The sequence below is a fragment of the Artibeus jamaicensis genome, unplaced genomic scaffold (assembly GCF_021234435.1).
Source record: "Artibeus jamaicensis isolate MK-2021 breed Jamaican fruit bat unplaced genomic scaffold, CSHL_Jam_final contig_2259, whole genome shotgun sequence".
Taxonomy (NCBI): domain Eukaryota; kingdom Metazoa; phylum Chordata; class Mammalia; order Chiroptera; family Phyllostomidae; genus Artibeus; species Artibeus jamaicensis.
The window spans coordinates 5770934-5798477 of record NW_026521468.1 but is presented as its reverse complement, the minus strand read 5'-3'; the positions used below and the strand labels follow the sequence as shown (position 1 = coordinate 5798477).

Sequence of the window (27544 nt, the reverse complement as noted above, 5' to 3'; positions counted from 1 at the left end):
AGGTAAGTCCCTTCCTAAGGCCTATAGAGCAGGACGTTAGCGGTATTTTTCTTGGGCTGGGTGCTGTTCAGAGCGGCGAAGTGCTGAAGGAGGCCTCCGGGCCCGGGCCATCTCAGAGGCCACAGTTCCCCGCCACACCCGACATGGCGGCCGGCCGCAGCCAGTCTCAGTGTCAGGCTCAGGATCACTTCCGCCTGTCACTCTCAGCGGGTCACTACCAGCGCGCTCCGGGGCGGGGCCGAGGGCGGAAGTGGGTGTGGCAGGGACGGAAGCCGAGAAGGCACGCCGCTGACCCAAAACCGTGGGAGTGGGAGCCGCGGGGTCGTAGGGATGATCCCCCCACAGGAGGCGTCCGCCCGGCGGCGGGAAATCGAGGACAAACTGAAGCAGGTGGGCGGGGGCTGGGAGGCGCGGGAGGAGGGGAGGCCGGGGCCGGAGACCGCGCTGCGGCGTCCACTCCGGGAAGAGGCGGGGGTGAGCGGGGCATTCCCTGCACTGAGCTGGGCACGGTGCCCGGGCCTTGGGCCCGCGGTGCGGTGGTCTTCGGCCCGGGCTGCTGGTGATGCACTCCCTGCGCTCCCCCAGGAGGAGGAGACGCTGTCCTTCATCCGAGACAGCCTGGAGAAGAGCGACCAGCTCACCAAGAACATGGTGAGTAACGCCTCGGCTAGGGGGAGCTGACAGGCCCCCAGATCCTGAGGAGAGCCCTGCGACCTACGGTTCGGGTCCAGAAGGCCCGGGATTCTGGCTTGGGTGCTGATGGCAGTGGTGGGTGGTTTCTTCAGCAACTGTGTGGCATGTCTCTTACCTAGCTCCCTTCCCCGTGTCCACCTCGTCACTGAGGATGCCTCTGCCCCCGCTGGCCTGCACTTTCTGCTCTCTGCCCAAGCTCTCCATTCTTCCTCCTCTCCTTCCACAGACACCTGAGACAGATGGGTGGGCTGGGTGTTGCTCGTATGTCATCCTCAATTCAGTGGATGGTCAGAGGGGGCGGAGGGCGGGGTTAGCACTCCTGAGACCCCGGAAGGTAGACAGGACTCAGCCATCACCCCCAGAGGGCTTTGGGGTAGCATGAGCTGTGAAGTCAGACAGATGGGGGGGGCAGGGAGAGCTAGTCCTCACCTTCCACTTACTCGTGTGTGGTGCGGTGCCGGACAGGTAACTCCGAGCCTCGGTGAACTTATCTGATAAAACAGAGACAATGCCAGCCTCCCAGTGGGGCCATGAGGGTCAAAGGAAGTAACACGTGGGAATGCATCTTGTACAGTACCTGGTATACAATAGGTGCTCGACAAATAGGGGTTTTCTTTTTTACCTCTAGAGGGGACTGTAAAGCACAATTGAGTAAATACAAACCTGGGCGTGTATTTGGTAACACAATGGTAAGGTCCTAGTCCTCATTTCATAAGATCCACCCTTAGAGAGAGAAGCTTCTGAAAACGCCCCAATGCGTTTGTGGCTACTGGATGTGAACTACTTCCTGTTCAGTCTAGGAAAGCCTCAGAAAGAAGATTTGGCTCCTAAGGGTGGAAGGGAAACCATCCTGGGGTGATTATCTTAGGAGGAATTCAGTTGATGCTGGATGGCCTTCAAATCAAGCTTCATCCAGTTTGTTTGGACCACCTCCTGTGTGTCGGGCCCGGGTGGGTGCTGAGGACACAGCAGTGAACAGCTACACCCCTGTCCCTTCCCTTACGGAGCATATTGTCTAGAAAACCAGAGAATAGGCCGCAAATGCCAAAGGCTGGTGGGTGTCTGGCAGCAGTACTGGGACAACCGTGACCCCTGAGAGCCCGGGTCCCCCCGCAGGTGTCCATCTTGTCATCCTTTGAGAGCCGCCTGATGAAGCTGGAGAACTCCATCATCCCTGTGCACAAGCAGACAGAGAACCTGCAGCGGCTGCAGGAGAACGTTGAGAAGACTCTGTCCTGCCTGGACCACGTCATCAGCTACTACCATGTGGCCAGTGACACAGAGAAGATCATCAGGGAGGGGTGAGCTGGGGCCAGAGGGTCTCATTCTTAATGACTCCTGGACTGGTGGCCCTAGGCCTTGGAAGGGAGGGGTAGAATACTCATATGTTTGAGCCTCTGTATTAATTCTCTTCTTTCCCCTTCCAAATGCCATTCCCTTGGTCCTCCTCTTCATCTTCCATCCACGCATGCTCACACGGCTCCTTTCCTTCCCAGCCCCACAGGTAGGCTGGAAGAGTACCTGGCGAGCATGGCCAAGATTCAGAAGGCTGTGGAGTATTTCCAGGACAACAGCCCAGACAGCCCAGAGCTCAACAAAGTGGTAAGGGGCTAGCAGGGTAATGTGAGGGGTCCGGGGACACCAGTCTCTGCCCTGGGCTCATGAGAGACTGAGCAGCTTGAAGGAGAACATAGTAGGACAAACAGAAGTATGTAATACAGTAGTCCTCAAGGCCTCCGCCTCAGGAATTACAGAGATTATTTGTACTGCATTTGTATAAATTAACTGAATTATAAATCACGTGTACAATTTAAATTTAACATTGATTTTTATAAATGCATTTGTGGTTTGTTTATGCATTTGATAAAAGCACATACTATAAAAATTTATCAATTTAACCATCTTTTACAATTTGGTCTTTAATTGCAGTTGACATGCAATATCTTACTAGTTTCCGGTGTGGTGATTATTAGACGCTGATACATCTAATGACGTGATCCCCCCAATAAGCGTAGTGCCCATCTGACCCACGCAGAGTGATTACAACAATACTGTGTCCCTTCTGCTGTACTTTACACCCCTGTGACTATTTATGTAACTCCAATTTGCACTTCTTAACCCCTCCCCCTTTTTCACCTGTCCCTCTAACGCCTTTCCATCTGGCGACCACCAATTGTTCTCTGTATCTATGAGTTTATTTCCGTTTGTTTGTTCATTTATTTTGGTTTTTTTGCATTCCACATGTAAGTGAAATCATGTGGTACTTGTCTCCCTCTGACTTACTTCACGTAGCATAGTCCCTTCTCTGGGTCCATCCGCATTTCAACCCGCTTTGAGCGCACAGCTCTGTGGCACTGAGTGCCTTCACTTGGCTGCGCAGCCGTCACTGCTGTCACCTCCAGAGCTCCTCTGCTGCCCAGACTGAGCCTCTTCCCCATCAAGCCCTAGCTCCCCTCTCTCCTTTGCCTCCAGCCCCCGGCAACTGTTATTCCACCTTCCGTCTCTATGAATTTGGCTGTTCTAGTCCATTTTCTGTCTCCGTCGACGGGTCTGCTCTGGACTTCTCATGTCAATGGCATCATACCGCCATGTGACTTCTGTGTCTCGCTTCTTCCCCTCAACATAACGTCTGTGGAGTTCACATATGCCGCAGTGCATGCGTATCAGTGCTCACTTGGTGGGCGCCCCACCCTCTGGCTGTTATGAAAAGGGCCGCTGTGAACCCTATGCACACACTCTTGTGTGAACGTGTTTCCAATTCTCTTACATGCCCTGGGTACCTGCCCTTATCGGGTAGATGATATGCAGATATTTTCTTTCATTCTGTGGGTTATTTTTTCATTTTTTTGATGGTATCATGTACAGCACAAAAGCTTCTAATGCGACATTGTTCAATTTATCTATTTCTTTTTTTTGCAAACCCTTTTCTAACAAGAAGGCCAATTAATAGCGCAGTGAGAAAATAATGAGCCAATATTTATGAAGCATCTACTTATAAAACTCTGGGCTTCACTTGTGAACATACAGTTTGGGAGAACACGAGGTGCAGGTATAATCAAGGAAGCCCTCCTGGCGTTTCCTGCCTGGGTTCAAGGAAGTGAAGGCAGAGGAGAAGGAGGTGAGGGCTAGCTGAATGCTGAAGCGCCAGCGGACCCTCTCCCTCCCTTTCTTCCTTGGCCCCCCCCCCGCAGAAGCTGCTGTTTGAGCGTGGGAAGGAGTCTCTGGAGTCCGAGTTCCGCAGCCTGATGACCCGGCACAGCAAGGTCGTCTCCCCTGTGCTCGTCCTGGATCTGATCAGCAGCGAGGAGGAGCTGGAGGTCCAGGAGGAGGTGCCCCTGGAGCACCTGCCTGAGGGTGTGCTCCTGGACGTGGTCCGCATCTCCCGCTGGCTGGTGGAATACGGGCGCAACCAAGGTAAGAGGGGAGGGGTGCGGTCTCCCTTTATTTGTTTAATCCTCCTGGGCTTCCTTTTTTTTTTTTTTTAATAAAAAGCTTAATAGGAAATAATAGGGCAATAAATCTGTAGCTTTTGTATCAAATTGTGAATCTAGCCAAATCCAAGATTTTCTTTATGTACCTTACTTTCCTGTTTTTTTACCTTTTTATTTTGGATTAATTATAATATTTTTAGCCCTGGCTGGTATGGCTCAGTGGATTGAGCACCAGCCTGCTAACCAAAGGGTCGCGGGCTCCATTCCCAGTCAGGGCACAGGCCTGGGTTGCAGGCCAGGTCCCCAGAAGGGGGCGTGCAAGAGGCAACCACACGTTGATGTTTCTCTCCCTCTCTTTCTCCCCCATTCCCTTATCTCTAAAAATAAATAAAATCTTCGAAAAAACTTTTCTCAAATAGTACTGAAAGCCTCAGGTGGAAAGCAGAATTCCATCTCCTCACTTCCTGGATGCCTACAACATTACCACCCGAAGACGAGCACTGTTAAGGTTGACTCAGACCCTTCCAAAGACTCCTGCAACAGAGAGTTGCAGGAGTGCGTGCGTGTGTGTGTGTGTGTGTGTGTGTGTGTCCTCTCCTCCTTCCCAGGTGGAAGTCAGTGCACTGAATGCGAGTCCCACAGTGTTTTTTTTTTTTAACTTAAACCTTTTTTTAAAAAGATTTTACTTTTATTTATATTTAGAGAGAGGGGAAGGGAAGGAGAGAAACATCAATATGTGGTTGCCTCTCGTATGCCCCCAAGTGGGGACTTGGCCTGCAATCCAGACATGTGCCCTGATCGGGAATGGAACCAGCAACACTGATTCGCAGCCCGCGCTCATGTCCGTCACTTCTGAGAGGCGGTGAATGCTCCTTACAGTACACGTGCATCTGCTCTGGGTTCTGCACACGGCTGCCCGGTGCTCCACAGCGTGGCAATGCCATCATTTCCTTTGCCAGCCCTCGGATTGAAAAACCAAAAACTTCCAACTAAGCAAACATTTCAGAAAACAAAAATTCCAACAAATACCTAGTTTCAAGCTTTTTAGCCTGCCATGCTTTGTTAGTGTGTGCACGCACCAAGTCCTCATTGTGCATCGCCGGTGTCCCCGCCTTCCCGAGCCCGATGCCTGGTGGTGGGTCTCCTACCACCCTGTACTGACCACACAAATTCACCATGGCGCATGTGCTGAGCCGGGGGACCTCCTGGGATGAGAGGGAGGCCGGTGGGCGTGTCCAGGCCCTTCAGACCACCCCAGTGCCCCGGCCAGTTTTGTGCCCTGGGACATGTCTGTGGGGAAGTGCTGCGGTGCACCGGGAGTCTGTCCCCTTTTCCTCATTAGCATTTTGGGGCTCCCCAGCTTTTCAGTTCTCATTAGCAGCACTGCTCTGAGCACCACTGAGTAAATTGCTTTTCTTAGGTAGGGAATTCTTGGGGTATTTTCACAAAGGTGCAATTGTCAGGTAGCGAGTTCCTCTCCAGGTAGGTGGGGATGTGACCGCTCTGTCGCCAGCCCCGCACTGTTCATTCTTCATCAGGGCTGTCGCAGTGTTCTGGTGGTTGTTTCAAGATTTTATTTATTGTTAGAGATAGTGAAAGAGAGGGAGAGAAACATTGATCAGCCGCCTCCCACGTGCCCCCGACTGGAGACCTGGCCCGCAACCCAGGCCTGTGTCCTGATTGGAAATTGAACCGGCAACCTTTTGGTTCGCAGGTTGGGGCTTACTCCACTGAGCCACACCAGCCAGGGCTCATCCAGTTATTTTCTTAAATGTTCACTTTGTTATCGGCTGAAGATTGTGTTTTCATTCACCAGCATGTGTTGTCCCTTTGCCTCCTGTAAATTGCTCACACCCTTTGACTCCTTACCAAGTTGCATTGAATGTTAGCTTTATATTTTTTATCTTAAAAAACAGTGTAGCTTCAAAACTTAAAAATGGTCCGTCCTATTGGAGTGTACTTTTCCTTTTAAGAAAGACTCGGCCTGATTTGGGACGAGTCCCTGTGGGTGGCAGTGAGCCAGAGCAGATGCTGGAAAGGGTTTGCAGGCAGAAATAGTGGACAGCCCCGTTGCCCCATTTGTCCTCAGATTTCATGAACGTCTACTACCAGATCCGCTCCAGCCAGCTGGACCGCTCCATCAGGGGCCTGAGGGAGCATTTCCGGAAGAGCAGTTCTGCCTCTGGGGTCCCCTACTCCCCAGCCATCCCCAACAAGAGGAAAGACACGCCCACCAAGAAGCCCATCAAGCGGCCAGGTGAGTGGCCACCCTGGGCTTAGCCCCCTCAGCCCCTCCAGAGCTTGTCAGAGTGACCCCAGCTTTAGGTACCAGGACAGAAAGTATCCACCCAGCCAGCAAGGCCCCATCCAGTGAGGCTCTCCCTTCTACTCAGCAGATCTAGGGGTTACATCAGTGTCTTTGGAGGTAGGGGAGTCACAGATGTGGGGGGACAGGATAACAGGGTCCCAGGGCGCAGCCACTTGCTGGGCCCCTTTCCCTCACCCCATCGTCCCGCCAGGAGGCCTGAGTGCTGCTACGGCCAAGGCCAAGGCCGTGGGATGGGGCAGGGCAGACTTCACTTTCCAGAAAGCCAGGGTGGCGCGAAGTGGTGCCTAACTGGGGGGGGTGGGGGCTGACACCTCCTCCGTCAGTCCAGAAAGGAAGAAGCCCGTCTGGCTTGCAGGCCACACTGCCAGTTAGGGCCTGGTGGTGGGGAAGTCGCCAGGCGGGGTTGGCGGGGGAGCGGCCTGGGCCGTGTGTCGTTGCTGCCCTGGTGGAACAGCTCCCTGTCTGTCTTTCTCCCGGCCACCCCGTCCCCCACTCACTACTTGGTTATCAGGAGCTGACTGTAGCCTGTGTGGGTCAACAGTGCCCCTTTGTGTAGCTGCAGCCTGGCCCGCCCGGCTCTGTCTGGCTGCCGAGAGATGTTGCCCTCGGTGGGTGTGGCCTGTGGAGTAGAGCTCACGTTAGGGTGCCTGGGTAGCTCTGGAAGGAAGTGCACTGTGTCTTCCCCTCCAGGGGGTGCCCTGGCTGCCCACCCAGAAAACTGGTGACTGCACCTCGCCAGCTGGCCTGGCTGCTGCACATGGTCGGTCCCTCTCTGTGCCTCTGCGTGTCCAGTTGGGCTGTGCCTGGGAGGCCACCTGGGCCTCAGCCGGCCGTGCTCACTGCCCCTCGGGCTCTGTGTTGGGCCCTGGAGGCCCTGGGGCCAATGTGCTCTGCCCAAGAGTGCTGGCTGGCCATGCGGGAACAGGGCCCGCCAGGAGGCGGTGCCCCCCGGGGACCTAATCAGTCCTTGGCTTGTAGACCCAAGAGGAAAACTCTCTGGAAGGGTCCCCATGGTCTCTGTGGGGTTTCGAGAGCTGTCAGGAGCTGGCAGGCTCTGGACTGATGTCAGGCCTGGGGCATGCGGCCTGGGGACCTCAGTTCCTGGCTCAGGCAGGGGAGTAGGGAGGCCTCGGTCAGTTGGTGGTGATGAGACACCAGACTCACGTCTGTGGTGACGGGGTGCCTGATGGCCGGGCCCACAGGCCCGTCTGCTCCTGATCGGGTGTGGGGCAGGGATCTGATGTGCTCATTAGTGGGAACACAGGAGACAGGTGCTCAGCTGGGCCCCCAAACTTGGTTATCAGTGGCTAGTTGTGGTGCAAACAGAAAGAAATGAGCCCCTCCAAACCTTGTCCCTCTCACCCTGCCTGGCCTTCTTGGGGGCATGCCCAGGACTCCAGCAGCCTGGCTGTGCTCCAAGACTCAGGGGCTGGGACTGGCTGTCTCCAGGGAAGGGGGACAGAGAGAACTCTGGTCATGGGTGCCTCCCCTCCCCCATCCTGAGGTGTCTCATTCCGCAGAGGTGGCCGACCCACGGCTGGGGCGCTGCAGTTTTGCTCTCGTTGTTTTTACTTGTGATACTAACTGTTGTTTTTTTCCATGCCACAAGCATGTACCCTTTCCTACTGCCCTCCCTCTCCTGTCTGTGAGGTGACTCTGTTAACCTGGCTCAGCTTTTGAGATTTTTCCTGTTGCTTTGGTGTGGGGACCTTCGGTGCTTGGTGCTCGGGGCCAGGCTGCCTCAGGGTCCCCAGGCCTCCCAGGAAGCGCTTCCCCTCTCACCAGCTCCCAGGGCTGCTTTCTGCTGACTACTGTTTGGCTCCCTGCCAACACTGAGCGTGCCGGAGAGCTCTGCCTGGTGGTCTCCTCAGGCCCCCCAGCTCCCAGCTACCTCAGGCTCTGGCCCCAGGTCATGCCCTCTAGGTGTGAGGGCTCCATCTCCAGCCCCTCCCTGCCAGCCCTTGTTTATTGTGGTCATAGGGCCACTTTTTATTTTGGCCCCTCCTGGTGGACCTTTGCCCCTCGCCTCCTTCACCCCCTGCTCGTCCTAAATGAGCTCAGAGCCAGAACGACAAGGGTCAGCAGCGGAACCAGAAGGCCCACGTGGGGGATGTGTCCATTCCTTCGTCTGTCTGCTGGCTCTCCGGTGGCCCTGGGGAAGGGTCTGCTGGGAGGGCCTGCGCGGTGTCGGAGGCCGGGCATGGGGCCGGGGCCAGGGCCGGGGGGGCGCCGCTGCTGTTTTCTCTCACTCGTTTCCTAGGTCTTCTTATCTCCTCTCTGTGTGGCTCTGGTGACAGGGACGATCCGTAAGGCTCAGAACCTTCTGAAACAGTATTCCCAGCATGGTCTAGATGGGAAAAAGGGGGGCTCTAACCTCATTCCTCTGGAAGGTAATCACCCCGTGTTCCTCTCCTGCTCCCCCTCCTCCACCGTTTGTTTGCTCCCAAGGCAGGGCAGAGCCTGCAGCCCCCCAGGAGGGCCTCGGGAGGAGCCCTGAGAAGGGACCAGGGGTGGGGACTGCAGGTCCCTGTGCCACTGCCTCCGGCTGGTGCAGGAACAGGTTTCGTGGCCGTGGCCTTGGCCCGACCCCATCTGGCTGGCGGCAGCTCTGCCCTCCCTGAGGCCCCCCCCCCCACCTCCCTCCCTGTCTCTGTCCTTGTCTCCTGTTGAAACTCGGAGAAAGTTCTTTGCCTGGGCAGCCCTTTCACGCTCAGACCAGCAGTGGCAGGACCAAGGCGTCCCAGGCCTCCTGGTCACCCCCACCCCCAACTTTAGAAGGGGGGGTGTGTGCAGCAAGGCGACAGGCAACTGGTCAGCCATGTCTCTTCCTCTGTCCTATAAGAGGAAGGACAGCTCCTACCTGGAGGACCTGACCTGCCTTCATAAGCATGATGCTGGGGCATAAGCAGAATGCTGTCCCCTGCACTTGGCAGTGGCATTTCTCTAACTGGGTGTCTCTCCCATCCACGGTGAGACAACCCCTGAGGCCGGCATTGGCCTCTGCAGCTGTCAGAATCCTCAGACCTGTCCCTGGTCCTCACAGGTTTCTTGTGGCCTCCGGGCTTGGGGAAACCAGCTTCTGCAGGTGGTCTGGGGCACCCCGAGTCGGGCTTGAAAGGGCTGTTCCCAAGGTGGCCTGAGGCAGAGGAGGGGCTCCGAGCCCTCTCCAGTGTCCCTTCCCCGACACCCCATCTTACACCCCTCCTGGAGATCAAGGGCTTCTTCCCAGAACCCCAAGGGCCAGCCCGCCCAGCCCCTGGATAAACGCTGCTTGTGTTTGTGCGGCCGACGTCTCGCTAGGTCACGAGCATGATTTCCGAGTTAAGCACCTGTCCGAGGCCCCGAACGACAAGCACGGGCCGCTGGCCGGTGAGTACCGCAGCCCAGCCCGAGGGTAGCCGCCGCTGCCCCCACAGCAGTCACCAGAGGGCCCAGCCAGCCTCTCTGCTGCGAGGATGGGCCAGACCTGCCTCCTCTGTCTTTCCAGTCTCTCTCTTCCGGGAACTAGGTCTCCCTGCTTCTCTCCAGGTGGGAGTGCGCACCTGGCTCTCAGGGCCCAGGTCAAGGGGAGAAGTTGCCGCTGCTTGGAAGGCAGGCAGGGAGGGAAGGTGACTCCTTGGGGAGCAGGAAGCCCTGACAGCGGCTCCAGCAGCAGCAGCGCCAAAGCTCTGGCTCCCGGGGCCCACCGCTTGGCACATAGAACTACGTTGCTGGCCGGTGCCCCTGCCCCAGCCTCCAGCAGTGGGATCCAGTCTCCTCCTGGGACCGCCAACAGCCAGAGGGCCCTCGCTCTCTGGGGCTCACGTTGCCTCTTCTCAGATTTTAACCTCACACCTCATAAGCCATAGCCCATGGCCTTCCCATATGTTCCAGAAGGCATGCCAGGGCTGGTAGCTGCCCTCGCAGACCCAGCATTGTCTGAGCTGCATGTCTGTCTCAAGGCGCCCTCCTCCTTGACGTGCACACTGCCCCCTGCCCGTCCCTGGCTGCCCTCTCTCCAGTCCAGTCCAGAACCCTCAGTCCTGGGGTCAGACAGACCCTACCCAGGAAGTCCATTTAGGGAAGTTTCCTCCTTACCCTGTTGCCCGGCTCCTGCCACCTCCAGCACCTGACGCTCTGGGACATAAGCACTGTCCGAGGCAGAGCTAAAAGTGAAGCCAGGCCGGGCTCTGCGCAGTTTCCCCTCCAGCCTGGTTAGGCCTGCCGGTCCTCAGCTTCCTGCTGGAACAGCCCTCCCTGTCTGCTGCCAGTCCAGGCCACAGGCCAGGAGCTGGGGGACCCATGCCCCTGCAGCAGGGAGAGGGCTGTCCACAGCCCGGCAGCTCAGTGCACTGCTGTCCCACCAGGGAGAGACGACATGCTGGACGTGGAGACCGATGCCTACATTCACTGCATAAGCGCCTTCGTCAAGCTGGCCCAGAGCGAGTACCAGCTGCTGATGGAGGTCATCCCTGAGCACCACCAGAAAAAGACCTTTGACTCCCTGATACAGGTCCTGCCCCGCCCCGGGCCCAGCTGTCATAGTGGGAGCTCTCACAGCAGAAGCTTGAGTTGGAGCCACGCCTGCTGTCAGTCGCCCTCAGGCACAGCCACCACCTCTGCCTTGCTGTCCCGGTGGTGTGCTGTTGGCACCTCCCCATCAGAAGCACACTGGCTTCCCCCACCCTTTCGGATGCCCTCGCTGTCCTTGGGAAACAGCTGTCACCACCCTGCCCCCTCCCTGAGCGTTGCCCTTGCCCCTCTCTCAGGACGCACTGGATGGGCTGATGCTGGAGGGGGAGAACATCGTGTCTGCCGCCCGGAAAGCCATCGCGAGACACGACTTCTCCGCGGTGCTCACCGTCTTCCCCGTCCTGCGGCACCTCAAGCAGACCAAGCCCGAGGTTGACCAGGTGCTCCAGGTGTGTGTGTGAGGGGAGGCCCAGGGGACCACGGGGAGGGGGGATCCTGCTGCCCTGCCCAGTGTGGCCTCCCCTGGGAACCACGTTCTCTGCCCCTCACCGCTACTCGGAAGGGGGCTGGCAGCCGCTCACGGGTCCTCTGAGTGAAGAAGAGGCAGTCCCATGGGCAGAGGGGTGGGAGGCAGCGGGGAGTGGGCGGGCTGCATGCACACAGCCTGCGGGTGGCCGGCCAGGGTGGGGACGAGGGGCCAGGGCCTGCCCGCCATGTAGGCGTGTGCTTCCTCAGGGCACAGCCGCCAGTACCAAGAACAAGCTGCCCAGCCTCATCGCCTCCATGGAGACCGTGGGCGCCAAAGCACTGGAGGACTTCGCTGACAACATCAAGGTGCACCCCTCCTCCCTGCCCTGTACCCCGCCAGCTGGCTGTGGGCAGGGCCACCGGTAGCCTGGCTGAGGAACTTGTTCAGAGAGTGGAGCTCTGAGTGGGGCAGCCTGCGGGGGGAGTCTCCCTTTCTTTCTGGGGGCTCTAGGCCTGAACCTCCTGTCCCCCTTCTCCTGGCATGTCCGTCTTACCTTTGTGCCTTCAATGTGTCCTGACACCTGTCTGCCAGGAAGTGGCGGCGTGAGCAGGCTGCCTGGCAGTGGGGCTGGGTCCCAGGCCTCCTGGCAGCTCTTTCAGGGAGTCCGGCTGTTTCCCCCACAGAATGACCCGGACAAAGAGTACAACATGCCCAAGGACGGCACCGTGCATGAGCTCACAAGCAACGTAGGTGCTGCCCGCGGTCACCTGGGGCGGGGGGTACCCAGAGCCACCAGGACTGGGCCATGCAGTGCTTGGCACCTCAGCAGACCGGGCCTTCCCTCGCAGGCCAAACCCAGAGCGGGAAACAGGAAGTTCTCAGCCACCCTTTTCACCGGGCAGACCCCGCACTTGCCCCAGAATGGTCACAGGGGCGCACTGTGGGAGCCGACCTGACCTCTGGGTCCGGCCCCTGACCTCCCTGGACCCGTTTTCCCACACAGGCCATCCTCTTCCTGCAGCAGCTCCTGGACTTCCAGGAGACGGCGGGCGCCATGTTGGCCTCCCAAGGTACTTGGCACCTCCAAGCGGGGACCCCCAGCCCAACACCCGCCTCCACCCTCTCGCCTGGAGATGGGCGTTAGGCCCCACAGTGGGCACTAGTCACCTCTGGTGAGGAGAAGTCCTCCAGCTGGTGGAGTGGGGTGGAGATGTGGCCCGTGGTGGGACAGCGGGCTGGTCAGCCCCTGGGCTGAACATCCAGAGAGCTGGGCTCCACTGCCTCGCCTGGCTGACCTCTGCCCCTGGGCTCCCTGGGGAGGGCACCGGGTGTTTGCAGGTGCCCCTTCTGCCCCACCCTCTGTCTGGTTTCTCTGCCTCTTCTCGTGTCTGCCTGTCCTCCTAATGAACCTCACACAGCTGGTGCCTACGGAGGCCGGCATCTCCGGCCAGCCTGGCATCCTCCTGAGGTTGGCGTGTGACGGCATACGTACGCGTTGCCCATCCTGCCAATCACCGAGATCCCGCCCAGCATGTCTGCTCCCCCCATTTGGGGGCGAGGGGACGTGGGGCAGCCGCTGGCCTGGGGTGGCCTGGCCCCGCTGTCCTGGGTGTCCCTAGTCTTCGCAGGGCTGGCCTAGGTGTGAACTGCTGTCCGGGTCCCGGCTGTCGTGGGAGTGGTCTGCTGACTCGGGGCGGCATAGCTGTTTCTAACCTGTTTTTGCACTTTGCATCTTTCTCCCGCCTTTGTCTCCCCCTTCCCCCCTCTGCGCACTGCCTTTCACTCCGTAGTTCTTGGGGACACATACAATATTCCTTTAGACCCCCGAGGTAAGCCGCGAGGTTCTGCAGCCCCAACCTCCCCCTCTGAAGCCCTGTGAGTGAGGTTCCCTGGGGACAGGCAACTGGACAGACTCAAGACCTATTGGGGAGTGGGGGTCGGGGAACACATGGGTCCCTCCTGGGGGCTTCCGGCTCTCGCAGCTCCGCTTTCTGTCTCCGAGGTTACCCGGGCAGCGTCCTGCTGTCTCCAGCATACTGAGTACACCCTCCAGCCTAGCCCAGCACCTGCCCACCCCTTCTGTCCCCGAGCCTGGCCTTCCATTCTGCGTAGGCAGATCCCCTCTGTTCAGCAGGGCATGGTCGAGGAGGTGGTGGGAGTGGGAGAGGGGGAGAGGCCATAGAGCCCATTCCGACCCTGCTGTTGACCAATGGGAAAGCTGGGCCTTAAGTACCACCCAGCACAGGTCTGGGTTGGCAGGCAGGAGGTGTCCCACTCCTCTCCTGCTGGCCAGCCTGCTCCTCATGGGCCACCCTGCCACGATAGAGGGGCTTGTGCTGGGTTCCAGAAGGGGTCCAAGGGAGTGTTCTGTGCAGCAGGCAAGGGCCCTGGAGCCCAGCAGATACCCAGCCCTGCCCCGAGCTCTTTTCTGTCCCATCAGCCAGAGGAAGGCAGGCTCAGAGGCCCCTCCCAGCATGAGCTCAGTTGCCCCTGGGGTGGAGGGAAGGCCGGCGAGGGTGTGGGCCTCCGCAGCTGCGGCAGCAGGGCTTCTCCTCTCTCACAGAGACCAGCTCTTCGGCCACCAGCTACAACTCGGAGTTCAGCAAGCGCCTCCTGAGCACCTATATCTGTGAGTGCTCTCCAGCCAGCCGGCAGCCGTGGCCGGTCCCTAGCCCCCCACCCTCTCCTGTTTTGTGCCCTCTTACTACCCCAGTCACGCAACCAAGCCCCCCACCTTTGGAATTACAACCTAACCTGTGGTTCTGGGGCAGAGCGGGGCTGGGCAGAGGGTTTCTGGAGCCTGTGGGTCCCAGGAGTGGGTCATTTTGGCCACACTGCCATGTGAGCATGGCCCCTTCTCTCCCCGGGCAGGTAAAGTCCTGGGCAACCTGCAGCTGAACTTGCTGAGCAAGTCCAAGGTGTACGAGGACCCGGCTCTGAGCGCCATCTTCCTACACAACAACTACAACTACATCCTCAAGGCCCTGGAGAAGTAGGTGGCTGAGGCTGGTGGGCAGCGCCCCTGGGGGCGGGGGTGTGCTCCTTCGTAGAGCTCTCAAAGGTGGGCTGGGATGGGCAGGCCCCACTGGTGCTGCCGCCCCAAGGCCGGGAGCCTCTGGGCCCTGGGAGCCGATCCTGCCCCCTCCCCTCTGTCCCTGGCCCCACCCCAGGTCTGAGCTGATCCAGCTGGTGGCCGTGACCCAGAAGACTGCCGAGCGCTCCTACCGTGAGCACATTGAGCAGCAGATCCAGACCTACCAGCGCAGGTGAGCGGCTGGGCCCTCCTTCTCCCCCCACCCTGTACCTGCCACTCACACTCCGTCTCAGAGTCTCAGGATTCCGGGCCCGGCCAGAACGGGGTCAGTAACGGGGAACTGTGGCCCTGTGGACCCCTGTCTTCTGCTTGTTTTGTAGTCACAGTCATGGGGTGGCAGTGGGAGCTCCTTCCCCCATCACGCTTGCTCCCAGGTGGGCTGCTGTGCCAGCCTCCTCAGAAGGTGGTCTGCCTGTGGCAGAAGGTGGAGCCAGGCTTGGACTAAGGGCTCACTGTCAGAGATGTGGGGAATGTTTGGCCCAAGCAAAGAGCAAGGTTGCAAGGACACTTGAACTTGGCTGAGCATCGCTCTGCAGAGTTCCCTCTTCTACTTTTGTGTCTCTCCCCTTGTGTTTCTTGCCCCGAAAGTGCCTTCCTCTTCCTTCCCCTGATCTGTCCTCTGCCTCTTTTCCTGCTCATCCGAGTCTGGTCTTAACTTGCCCTGCTACTGACGTGAAGTGTAGCCGATAACCGTTTGTTCAGTTTATTGAATGTTCTGTTTCTTCTTGGTAATTTTAAAAGCAACCATCTCAAGCGCTTTCTATTCCCAAGGAAAAACCTCAGGTGCCTTTTGCTTAGTCGGGACCCAGATCGATTCCTGCCCTCCCCACTGCCCTGCAGTAGATCAAGAGATTTCAACAAACCAACAACCCAACCAGCCCAGGAAGGAGCAGCTGCCCGAGGCTGCCCCTCCGCTGCCCTCTGCTTTCTCTCCCTCCTGGCAGTTGGCTAAAGGTGACTGACTACATCTCCGAAAAGAATCTACCTGTATTCCAACCGGGAGTCAAGGTGAGCCTGAGGCCTGGGCTGGGGAGCGGTGTCTAGCAGGTGTGGTACTTTGGTCATGCCCCTGGGGAAAAGGACAAGAGGCCCTCTGGGAGGAGAGAGTGGAAGGTGCCTGTGGCCATCAGTGCACAGGAGTGAAGGCGGGGCTGGGTGGGGTGGGCGGGGCGGGGGCAGGGGCGGTGCTAAGGTGTCGTGGGAGGGAGCAGGGCAGGCGAGGCTGCTCTGAGGAAAGCTTTCTGGGCCCCCAGCTCCGGGACAAGGAGCGGCAGATGATCAAGGAGCGATTTAAGGTGAGCTGGCATCCTGTCCTCTCCTCTGGCACCACTGCTGCTGTTGTAGCGACACAGACTCAAACGTTTGTTTCCTTTCTCGCCTCTTTGGGGGCCAGGGCTTCAACGACGGCCTTGAAGAACTGTGCAAGACCCAGAAAGCCTGGGCCATTCCTGACACAGAGCAGAGGGACAGGATCCGCCAAGCTCAGAAACACATCGTCAAGGAGACCTACGGGGCCTTTCTGCACAGGTGAGGCCCACGCCCCCACACCCCCAGCTGGGGCTCTCTGCTCTCCTTCAGGAAAACATGGGGCGGGGTTGGGCGACCCCAGCACCCTGGGCATTGGTGTCAGGCCAGGCATGGGCGGCACTCAGGGGCACCCCCATCCGAAGGGCCTCAGACTGAGGAGGAGCAGGGGAGGGGCTGGGCTCCCCACCGACCTCAGTGCCTGGTCAGGTATAGCAGCGTGCCCTTCACCAAGAACCCCGAGAAGTACATCAAGTACCGCGTGGAGCAGGTGGGCGACATGATCGACCGCCTCTTTGACACGTCTGCTTGAGGCTGCTCCCGTCCCTGCCCGGTTGCCCAGACCAACTTGCTACCAGACACATAAACCAATGTTAACTTGCCTCCGGGCCGGGTGAGTTTGATGTCCTTTGGGACAGGTGCCCTGTCCCTGGGCCCTCGGGTCCTGCTTTGTGCTTCTTCCTGCAGCCCCCCTCCTCTACCAAAGTGCTCTCCCGGGCGCTGGCCTTCCTGCACAGCTTCGGTTTTGTGTCCCTGACCACAGCCTGCAGGGGCCACACGGTGGCTTCCAAGCAGGGAGGGACAGAGAGGGAGACCCAGACCTGTGCCCACAGCTGCCTCGGGAACACAGCAGCAGGGGGCGGGACAACCCTGCTGCCCACTCCCATCGGAGCTAAGGACCCAGCCCCCCCCTTCAGCTCAGACCTGCGGGTAGAGGGGCGCTGGCCACATGGCGACCAGAGGGCCTGGAGGGGACACGAGCAGGGCCGACTGCACTTGGACTCAGTGCAGAAGCGCACTCCCCATTGCCACGTCCTGAGGCTGGGGGCTCCGTCCCCAGCAGTGCGTGCTCTCCCCTCCCTCCCTTTGGGGCCCCGCACACCTCAACCGTGCAGAGGAGTTCTGGTGGCCCCGTGCAACTCTCGGGCCGTGTCTCCTGGTCCCCGTGCGTCCTGGCCCAGGGCCAAGCAGCAGTGGTCGCAGGAAGAGCAGTTAGGCGGGGGGGTGAGGGGCAGCTGGGTGACTGGTGGCCACCACTGAGTTCAGGAGCAGAGTGGGGGTTGGGGGGGCAGAGGCCCACCTACATAGACAAGAGTGAGCAGCTGGGCTCGATGCAGACAGACTCTGGGGGTGCACTGGAGGATGGCTTTATATCATGCTCGTGGATTGTGTGCTGACGGAAGGGAGAGCTCAGGGTAGCCCAGGGTCCTCTAGGCTTAGGGAAGAGCCCACCTCCCTGCGCCTCTTCCCAGAGACCCCCGTTATGGCCTTCCCTCGGGCCTGCACCCGGGCCCTACCCTGTCACAGCCTGGGCTGCCTGCCAGGGGGTGCACCCTGGCTGAGGGTCAGACTCACACACCACCCACACCCAGAGCCCCAGGAGGATGAACTGGCTGCACCCCACCCCTGCCACATACTACAGCAGGAAGAAGGTGCGGTCAGCAGCATCAGCCTAGCTCCTCCGGGACCCTGTTACTCCTGGGTGGCTTCTGTGGGGGAGAGGCAGGAGAGGAGCTGTGCTTCAGGGCTCAGCCCGTCCCCTCTCCCAGAGCAGAGGAGTGAGCCCAGGGCCCCTCGGCCATATTTCCCCCTTCATGATTCGCAGCCAGCGAGTGTGTGGCTGTGGCCCATCTTGAGCTGAAGGAAGACCCTCCTAGAGAGGCTCCCCAGGCACAGGGTTATGTTGGGGAGTTCGGAGTCAGCCAGGCCTCCAGGGAAGCCTGCCTTGCTCCCTGCTGCAGACCTGCTTCTGCCAGGGCAGGCGTGGTGGAGCCCAGGGCCAGTGGGGCCAGCAGAGTGAGTGTGAGGAGCCTCCCAGTAGCCCAGCGACCCCCGACCACAGCTCTGCTCCAGGGACCTGCTCCTGGCCTCATTCCTTGTACCCCCCCCCCCAGGAAGGGTCCAGCCACTGCCCTCTTAGGGCTGGGCTAGGGCTCTTCTGGACCCTGAGGTGGTCCTGGGCCAGCAGCCCTGCCAACAGGACGGTCTCTGTGGTGCTGAGGAAGAGCAGTAGCAGCAGGATGGTGATGTATTACACTGGGGACGGGAGGGGGCAACGGTGAGGCCTGTGCCCCCAGTGCCTGGGGAGCTGACCCAAGAGGAGGAGGCAGGGCCAGGCGAGGGTGCAGGGCTTACCAAGCAGCGGGTTGCAGGAGGAGGAGCTGGGCAGGGCCTGCACCGGGGCGGGGGGAGTGAAAGACCAGGTAGCCCAGCAGCAGGTCACCTTGTAGGCAGTGTGATCCATGGCCTGGAGGGGCAGCAGCGTCCCCCCACCCCCACCCCACACACGTCCACCAACAGCAGTACCTCCCTGGGTACCAACAATGACATGATGGCCTTTAGTGCTGTGTTCTGTAAATGCAGTTGGAAGGAAGAAAGGGGGGGCTTTCTGGGGGCCACGTAGCAGGTGGGGGACAGGAAGATGATGTCCTGCCTCTGGCCCCTGCATCTGTGATGCCCCTGACAGATGCATCTGTCAGCCACCTCCCAACTCACGGTCACCTGGAAACAGGGCACCAGCTGCTGCAGCGGGACTTGGGTTTTCAAATCCCAAACCACATGCTCCCTCTTGACACTCACGATCTCCCTCACCACGTGGGCCTGGAGCACCAGCTCCATCACTGTGAGGGGGGGGAGAGAACGGTGAGCTAAGGATACCCGGCCCCCCGACAGCTCTCGGGAGGAGGGCAGGGACCAGCTGGTGCCCACGGATGGTGGTGGAGACTCCGGACGGCTGCTGGGAGCAGATGTGGACATGAAACTGGCCCGAGAGGGCTTCCGGACCTGAACTTACCCCCGCCCCAAGCTTTCCCCAGTGAGAGAGAGGGGCTTCACAGGTTCATAGATGGATTTTCATTGTAAAAATAAATGCACTTTGCACCGCCTCACAGGGGAAGTGGTTGCAGAGTCCCACCAGTGTCTCATCTCCAGTCTGGAGGACCAGGGTTCGGGGGCAGGAGCTGTGCTGTTTCCCAGAGGGGAGGGAGGCGGGAAAGTTGGGACTGCTTGGCTGAGCTGGATGGGTCTATGGGGCATTTACTGGGTGGCCACACCTTCGGGACGTTTCCAGGGATGAGGCTGCAGCAACCTGGTCGCCAACACCAGTGGCCTAGCCACCGCAGTGGGGCCCTGGCTGTTGGGGGCAATTGCTTTGCAGTACCCGAGGGGGAGGAGACAAGGCAGAAGGGGGTTGTGCCAGAGCAGGGAGAGCCAGGGGGTGCTGAGAGTGTGGAAGCTGAGGGTGCAGTGGCTCTGGGCCCCGGGGAAGCAGAGGAGCTCAAAGTCGCAGCTGGTCTCTGTGGTGAGGGCCAGGGAGAGCTTGGTGTGGCCATCTTGGTCCACTTGGGTCCGTGGGCCCTCGTCCTGCCAATCCAACCAGAGCCTGCTGGGAAAAGCGCCACAGCCAAGAGCCCAGCCCCTTCTCTGACAGGGGCGGTGGAGGAGACAGGTAGGTGCCCGACTGCCATCCCAGTCCTCAAGGTTCCAGGAGAGAGAGGGGACACGGGCAGTGGGGGTGCCAGTGACCCGGAAGGGCCACCAGGAGAGGGTCTGCACTACCAGGGCTCCAGGCCTAGATGGGGGGCAGGGACACGCAAGGAGGGTCCTGGGACTAGAGCTCATGCCTCATGCCTCCCGGACAGTGAGTCCCAGGCCAGCATAAGCACACACTGTGGGTGCACACTCATGTTCCAGGCCAGGCGAGTGTCCACCCAGGCCTGGGAACACAAGGATACCACTAAGGCTCTGGCTCTTCACGTATACATGCCTCTCAGCATGGCAGGCCAGTGAAGACCGGTACTTTGGTGCTGGGCTGAGAGTGGGCTCTCCTGCCCCACCTTCACCCCGTTGCACTCACTGCCCACCCCCCACTCAGGGCTCTCACCAGCCGGAGCAGCAGCCTGGAGGACTGTGTACCAAAGGATGTGTTGGGGAAGGGAGCAGCATGTCACCTGGGGGTGGCTGCTACATGACAAAAGGCAGGAGGCCACAGCAGTCCAGGGACCCAGTCCTGTCCCATTCCCAGCTCGCCACCTGGGCCCCGCCCCCTCCTCAGCCTGAGGATGCTTACCATGTCGGACCCATTTCTCACCAACACCTGAACATCCACCGGCAGGGGCCTGTCTCCAGTGTTTGGGATTTGGATGGTTTCCTGAACCTCCAGAGGCGAGCTGAGGTCAAAAAAGGATGGCCAGGGCCCTGGCGGGTGTAGCTCAGTGGATTGAGCGTGGGCCTGCGAACTAGACAATCGCGGTTTGATTCCCAGTCAGGGCACATGCCTAGGTTGCAGACCAGTTCCCTGCAGGCTAGTTCCCAGCAGGGGACACATGAGAGGCAACCATACATTGATGTTTCTCTCCCTCTCTCCTTCCCTTCCCCTCTAAAGATAAATAAAAGATTAAAAAAAAAAAAAAAGGATGGCCAGGCTGAGGGATGAGGTTACCACCACCCAGGTATCTTGGGGCCCAAATCCGAAAGCTCATGATCTCACTCCTTCCACCTACCAACTGCTGGTGCACAGAAGCTGCGGCCCTGGACCAAGGGCGGAGTGGTGCCGAGTCTGAGCAAGGCGACACGGAGCAGGAGCCACAGGGTTATCATGAGCAGCAGCACAGGGGGGCTGGTGGCAGCAGCAGCGCCCAAGCTACAGCCTTCATTTCAGTCACTTGTCTGGGGGACTGAGCAGCTGGTCGAGGCACCCGCTCTGCTCAGTAACCCTGGAGCCTTGGATTGGCAGCCCCACCCCCACTCTGGGTTCCGAAAACACCCAGGACCAAGCCCTGCCCACCCTGCACCTGCTTAGTGTTTCCCATCCTGCTCCATTCCCACCATCTGGCATATTCAAGTCCAGCCAAGTGGGCCAGGCAAGCACAGAACACCCCGTGCCCTGCCCCTTCTCTGACTTGGTCCTTCCAGTCTGGGCAGATGCCAGTGGCCTCTCTGTTTCCACGGTGGGTGCCTGCTGGCTAAGAACTCAAGCTTTTGTCAAAGCGCCCTGCACTCAACGATGTAAGATGGGCACACCCATCTGATTTTTTATACAAAATCAGTTCAGTGACTCCTTAAACACTGAACTGATTTTGTGTAAAAACCCTTGTCTCAAGGACTCCAGAGGTGGGGTGAACTCAGCGTCAGGGGGCAGCCAACTCATGAAGAAACCCCAGGGTATCCTGTTCCCTCAGGGATTCTCAGCCTGCTCCAGCCCATCTGAGCCTTAAGGCAGCTCCGTGCGCCCTGGAACACGACCGGTGGTGGAGTGGCAAGACTTTTCTGGTGAGAAGCAGCAGCCCAGTGAGCGTTTGAAGACCTGATCCCAGAAAAACGCAGCAATGGAAGGAAACCCCAAAGCTGAATGAAAGTCTGAAGCCACTGGTAGGGCTGCTGAGGTTCGAAAGGGCCCCAGGAAACCGGGAGCAGGCGAGGACCCACCCCGCGCAGGCGCTGGAATGCCACCAGGACACACTGGTGTCTGGGTCCGTCATCCACCGACTTTATCCAGTGCGCTTGAACAGCCTGCCTGCCCACGTCACGCATTGGCGACTGCTGGTTTGGCGGTCTACACGCACCTAGCGCCTTCGGATGGCCACGCGCAAAGAGCCTTGGCCGATTGCGCTCTCCCCAGCGTCACCCACTTAGGAATTTCTAGGCAGATTTTTTACTCGGTTTTCTTTGGTGCGGGTTGCCCTCTTTCCCCGTAAACTCAGGAAAGCACGGGCACCAGTCAGCCAAAGCTTCTCTGTGAAGTCCCAGACGCTTTTACCGCACAGCCTCCTGAGAGATATGGAGACACGGAGTGTCGCTGCACGTGAAATGGTGTGCGCTTTTTATTATATTAACAGAAAACTCCATCCACGGTTCCCCCACCTCTGACTCCAATCCTTTAACATCCTAGCCTACATCCTAAGTGCGTTTAAGTCACAGTGACTGTCAAGGTGCCGTGACAGACCTTCTGGTCACTCCAGGAGGGGCCCCGGCCTCCGCGAAGCGGGGCCGCTGGGAGGCGCAGGGCGGGAGAGCCCCGCAGCCTCGCTCACGTGCGTCAAGTCAGTGGACTCACGCTCCAGCGCGCTGCGGCTACGGGTGCCCTGCGCAGCGATGCACACGCGGCCTGAGGTTCTGCGTGGGGCGCGGGGCAGCAGGCCCGCGCAAATCTTGCAGAAGCCCTTTCGGAAGTGTTTGGAGACCAGCGCGTAAACGATGGGGTTGACGCACGAGTTAGCGTAAGAGACCAGGTGGGAGAGGATGCGCAGCGCGTAGGTGGCGCGCGTAAGTGGAAAGTGGCCAAACCAGACGCAGAGGATAAGCACATGGTGAGGCATCCAACAGAGGCAGAAGAGTGTTGCCACGATGATGATCATGCGCGTCACCTTGCGCTTCGAGCTCCGGGCGCCTGAGCCAGCGGCCACCGGGTCGACCGCGCACCAAAGGTAGCGCAGAGTGCGCGCGTAGGTCAGGCAGAGCACCAGCACAGGCAGCAGATAGCTGAAGACAAAGGTACAGATGTCCATGGCGCGGCGACGGGGCGCGCTCCACGCCGGGTGACACACGGTCAAGTTGGCCAACCTCGACTGGCGATAGTAACTTAGGTAGGGCCCAGAGAACAGCAGCGACAGACCCCAGATAAGCCCGATGGCCGCCAGCGCGTTTCGAGGCGTACGCAGCTCTCGGGAGTGTAGCGGGTAGCGGATAGCCAGGTACCTGCAGGTCAGGCCGAGAAGGGAGACGTCGGCTGAGCTGGCGGATTCGCGGGGGCAGGCCCGAATCCTTGCACCCCGAGCCCATACCCGCTCTCGGGGAAGGTCCTTAGCGCACGGTCACACTCCATACACCCAGAGGGAGACTCAGTGCATCCAGGACTCTGTCAGCCCCGTCTAGATGTGGGGCGAGACCCAGCAGCAGGAAAGGCGCGGGTATAGGCCACTCCCCTGCTTTTCTCCGGACTGTGACCACAGTCAGAACCCGGGAACCTTGAGGCTGCAGCAGACAGCCCGGAGACAGGTCAGGCAAGGGACCGCGAGGGAACTCCTTTAAAGAAGCCGGCGCTCTACGGGCCCCACCAGCGCTCTTGGAGCCCTCACGCTCCGCGCTCAGTGCAACTGGGACCTGTAATCGGAATGTGGCCTCACCCCGCTGCTTTCCCGAGGGAGGTGGGAAGCTCATTGGAGTGAAAGAGGGCAGGGAGATACCGTAGTCACGCCCGATTTCCTCCCAAGGAATTATCCGAGTGTCCTTCCAAACTTCGTCTGGCTGGGGGGTGGGGCGGTGAGCAAGCTCCGGCTTGCTCTTCTCCCTGCCCTTGACCGGGGCCTGGGGGTGGGGTGCAGAAGGGGTGAGACCCAGCTAGGCGAGCTCGCTGGGACTTTGGCATGGACCCCGAGAAGGACCCAACTTCCACAGTCTGGACTGCAGTCAAGTGCGCAGAGCAAACCGTGCCTTCAAGGCTAGCGAGGTGGAGGCGCCTGAGTTCCATGCCAGGAGACCCCTGGCTTCGAGTTTAGGATTACTGGATGGGCGACTCCAAGCAAGTCACCCATCTGGTCTAACTCAATCTCGTCTGTAAATTGGGCACTGTAATCCCACCCCTCCCAACCTCACCACCTCGGAGGTGAGGACATGGAGCCCCAAGCCGGACCAAGCACAGGGAAAACTCTTGGGAGCCAGAAGTGCTGCACTTTGTCTGGTGCCTGCAGCCCCAGCCCCGAGGAGGACGCACCTAAGGAGGGACACCGTGGTCCCCCTTCTTACTCCTCTTTCTCCAACACACTGCCTGTCTTTCACTCCCTCCTGGTCCCTCTGCCATTTTAGTCCTTTTCTACTCTCTGCACATCTTTCCTTGACCGACCCCTGGGCTGCCAGGGGGCTTGTTTACCTGTCCAGGGAGACGGCAGCCAGCGTGAAGCTGCTGGCATGCATGGTGAGGAAGATGAGGAAGTGCACGGCCTTGCAGAGCAGCCAGCCGAACACCCAGCCGTCCAGGGTGTAGATGGTGGCTTGGAAGGGCACACAGCACAAGATGAAACACAGGTCGGCCACGCCCAGGTTGAGGATGAACAGGTTGGTGGTGCTGGCAGCCGGGCCGCCGCGCAGCAGCACGGCCAGCACCAGTGTGTTGCCCGCGGTGCCCACGAGAAAGATGAGCGCGAACAGCATGGGCACAATGACCGCCTCGGGCTGCCAGCTGCCCCCGCCACCCATCTCGCTCACGTCCTCGGCCTCAGGGCCGCCCGAGCCGTTCATGGTGCCGCCGAACCCGACGGTAACCGCGCTCCTGCAGCCCTCTGGGTCTTACGCGCGGAGCTCCGGCGGCCCAGCCGCTGCAGCACCCAGCGCGACTCCACGGAGCTGCGGGCCGAGCGAGCTTCGCCGCGGCTGGCGCTGGAGAAGAGGATGCTCCGGAGTCAGGGGGAGGAGCGAGCAGCTGTAGGGGTGGGCTGATCCCCCGAGGCAGTTGGGCGCGCTGGGGGGAAGGGCTGTGGAGTGGCCCTGGCGCGTCTAGGCCGAGACAGGGGCAGCCCACCCTCGGGACGCAGGGCCGGCTGGTGTTGTCGGCGCGCTCCAGCTCCCGGGACCCGACTGTGCCAGGCTGAGCGGCGAACTGGCGTCCCTGGCAGCTGGAGTGGTGGAGGGACCGATCACAGGGACCTGCCCGTGCGCCGCGCTACCGGGAGGGCTCTCCGGGGACTCCGCGCTCCTTGGCGCTCCCCTGCAGCCTGGTGGGACGCCAGACCACCCAGGGCTGGCTGGGGGACGTCCTGGAAAGGAAGGGCGTCCGGGCGGGTGCTAAGAAGTGGGGGCGGGGAGGGGCTCCGTTATCCAGAACTGGCGACTGGGACGGCCCAGCCCTGTATTGCGCGCCTCTTCCTATTCCTACTTCCTAGGAGGGCCACGCCTCGCAGAGACCCCAGAGAGCTCCAGTGGGGATGAGGAACTTGGTCGGCTTCATCTCATTCCCTTCCCTCCCCCACTGAACGCTTCTCCCTCCAGTTCAAGACAATAAATAGCATCTGTTGAGCATGTCCTGTGTGTCGGGCCCTTGGCGTTGTGCCTCGACTCTCTCAGCTGTGACATGGGGTAATAAATAACACCTTCTCCGAGGGCTCTGGCGAGAAGGGAATGGAACCTGTTTGAGAGTCCCGAAGCCAGTTAGTAGACTCGGAGTGAATCAGATTCTTCTCTCCTTGTCCTGGCCCAGCAATTTCCAGCCGTTTTCATTTCATGACACAGATAAACTAATTGCTAAAATTCTGCAGTGCACCAGAATATATAGATTTTGCCGACCTAACAAAAAAAGAAAAAGTAGATACAATTCTGATTCATTCACACCAGATGGCTATGGTCGTGTCCACTGTTGTCGCTTTTGTACTGGCCTTCTGAAGGAACAGAGGTCAGTGCCCCTAACTCAATATTCATGTATTGTATATTTAATTTTTATTTTTTGCCCGCGGCACACCTCTTGGGGCAGGACATGGGTCGAAAATAGGTTCCCTAGTCAGAGACGCAAAGAGGAAAAACTTTAATAAAAAGTAACAGAGTTCCGTGCACCGGCAGCATTTCCTAGGTGGTCAGGACGGTGCTAAGGTTGCAATAACATTTAAATATTTGTTTTTAATTTTGATGTACTTAATCATCAAGCATTTGTGGCGTGGAATCCTTACTGTTTCTGTAGAGTTAAAAACCCCTCGTTCACTAGGTGTGAAAAGCACCACCTTCTCCCTCTGTAGCTCAGTATCTGCTGCCTGTTCCCTTGCCCTGTTCCTTGGCTCCCGGGTCAAGACCATTCTTCTTCCTCTTCTCCCACCCCGTCTAAGGTCTCAGCCTCAGGAGCCCAGCTACCTGCTCTTGTGGGGAGTGAATCCTTATTGACATCCCTGCCCTGCCTGCCTTTTCATTGAATAGGACGATAATAGCGGATCGTATTTATGAGATGCTTGTCATTCATTTATTCAGTGTTTACTAAGCACTTACTCCTTTCCAGGTACCGTTCTGGGTCCTTGGGATCCACCGGTGAGCTCTGCGAAGGTCAAGGCCCTATGTGAGCTTCCCTTCTAGCAGGGAAGACGCACGATAAACATAACTCAAGTAAGTTATTCATCTATTACAAGTTGATAAGTGCTTGTAGGCAAAGTAGACCAGGGTAAGCGAGTTTAGGAGTGATGACGGGGCAATTCAGAGTCGGGGTCAGGCAGACCTCATTAGGAAAGTGACATTTGAGCAAAGACCTGAAGGAGGTGAGGGAGCTGGGTTAGCCGGGGTGGAGCAGAGTATTCCAGGCAGAGGGAGCAGCCGGTGCCGGCCCCACAGCAGGCACGTGCCTGGGTCTCTAAGCCAGGGGTGGGGGGCTGTGTGGCTGTGCTGAGCGAACCGGAAGGAGACGGGCAGGAGAGGAGGCGAGAGGCATAGCATGCAGGCCTTTTTCGATTGTAAGGACCGCGGCTTGTAGTCTGAGTAAAGGTAGGGGCCACTGCAGAGTTTTGACTAAAGAGCTAACGCAATCTGACTTAAAAATTTTTTATTGCAATATATTTCACGTACCATGAAATTTACCCATTTAAATTCTTCATTTGTTTGTGAGGACATTCACAGAGTTGTACTGTATCAGGGTGCAGCCAAAGGGGGGGTCCCACATGAGCCTGCGTAAGAGCTTGGAGATGATTGGCCCCACACCCCAGGGCTACACTGGACTTGCTAATGCTGGCAGCTGTGGCCAATTGTGGGTGGAGTCGGAAATGGTGCGACAGAGGAAGATTGGTGCTGGGATTTAAACCCAGGCATGGCAGCCATTCGGCATCTTTTTGGGACCACGCAGCTTGGGCAGAGAAGAACCACAGACTTCTATTTCTTTTTCAATTTCCCCACGGGCTGGTCAGAGGGGGAAGGAAGAACTGTGTGTTTGTGGGTATTCTAAAGGATTTGGGGATCTCTTTTTTTTGGGGGGTCTCAATGAAGACATGAAATCATTACTCTTAAGTTTGTATAACTCTTTTTAAAATTATTTATTTATTTATTTTCAGAGAGAGGGAGAGAAACATCAATGTGTGGTTACCTCTCATGGGCCCCCTACTAGGTACCTGGCCTGCAACCCAGGCATGTGCCCTGACTGGGAATTGAACCCGAGACACCTTGGTTTGTAGTCCATGGTCAATCTATTGAGTCACACCAGCCAGGCAAGTTTGCATAACTTTTTAAATAAATAATCCTTTTCCTTTACACCAATCTCTGGCACTGAGAGACATCTTTCCCTGGCAGCGGGCAAGGTGAACTCATTACAGGGTTGCGACCCCCGGAGCACAGGGGTGGGTCCATTCAGTAATAGTATATCGTTCACGCATCCCCCTCCCCAGGTCTGTTCTGTAACAGTTTAACCACTGCCACAATCAGTTTCAGAACATTTTCATTCCTCCCCAAAGAAACCTCTACCCTTTAGCCATGAGCCTCCAGTCTCCACCTGACTCTCAGCTCTAGGTAACCACTACTTTCTGTCTCTCTAGATTTACCTATTCTGGGCATTTTATAAATAAACTCATATGATAGGAAGCCTTTTGTGTGGCTTCTTT

General features: G+C 58.6%; 3 protein-coding genes across 10 annotated transcripts; 1 reads left to right on the top strand and 2 right to left on the bottom strand.

Annotated features, from left to right (window-relative positions):
* Nucleotides 1–256: 256 nt before the first annotated feature.
* On the top strand, nucleotides 257–16375 carry EXOC7 (exocyst complex component 7). 8 transcript variants are annotated; one of them, XM_053660749.1, is made up of 21 exons: nucleotides 257–390; nucleotides 586–651; nucleotides 1810–1994; nucleotides 2190–2295; nucleotides 3885–4107; nucleotides 6214–6381; nucleotides 8751–8843; nucleotides 9754–9822; nucleotides 10800–10945; nucleotides 11202–11354; nucleotides 11641–11739; nucleotides 12058–12120; nucleotides 12378–12444; nucleotides 13165–13203; nucleotides 13938–14003; nucleotides 14246–14366; nucleotides 14545–14640; nucleotides 15413–15476; nucleotides 15722–15763; nucleotides 15862–15995; nucleotides 16203–16375. In XM_053660749.1, exons 1-21 carry the CDS (start codon nucleotides 331–333, stop codon nucleotides 16303–16305), a joined length of 2163 nt encoding a protein of 720 aa, XP_053516724.1. In that variant the 5' UTR covers nucleotides 257–330; the 3' UTR covers nucleotides 16306–16375. The 8 variants fall into 8 exon arrangements, with proteins under 8 accessions (XP_053516724.1, XP_053516733.1, XP_053516731.1 ...); XM_053660758.1 differs by lacking the exon at nucleotides 8751–8843; XM_053660756.1 differs by lacking the exon at nucleotides 9754–9822.
* A 1487-nt stretch (nucleotides 16376–17862) lies between these two features.
* Nucleotides 17863–20591, bottom strand: ZACN (zinc activated ion channel). The gene is given in 11 exon segments (XM_053661302.1): nucleotides 17863–18029; nucleotides 18129–18180; nucleotides 18182–18210; nucleotides 18213–18273; nucleotides 18276–18344; nucleotides 18477–18618; nucleotides 19210–19410; nucleotides 19632–19708; nucleotides 19876–19906; nucleotides 20045–20189; nucleotides 20495–20591. Coding segments are annotated over 11 exon segments (1071 nt in total).
* A 1352-nt stretch (nucleotides 20592–21943) lies between these two features.
* On the bottom strand, nucleotides 21944–24227 carry GALR2 (galanin receptor 2). Its single transcript, XM_037157871.2, has 2 exons — nucleotides 23860–24227; nucleotides 21944–22688 (listed from the first exon to the last, which is right to left on the bottom strand). The coding sequence occupies exons 1-2, from the start codon at nucleotides 24225–24227 to the stop codon at nucleotides 21944–21946; spliced, it is 1113 nt and encodes a 370-aa protein (XP_037013766.2).
* Nucleotides 24228–27544: the final 3317 nt, after the last annotated feature.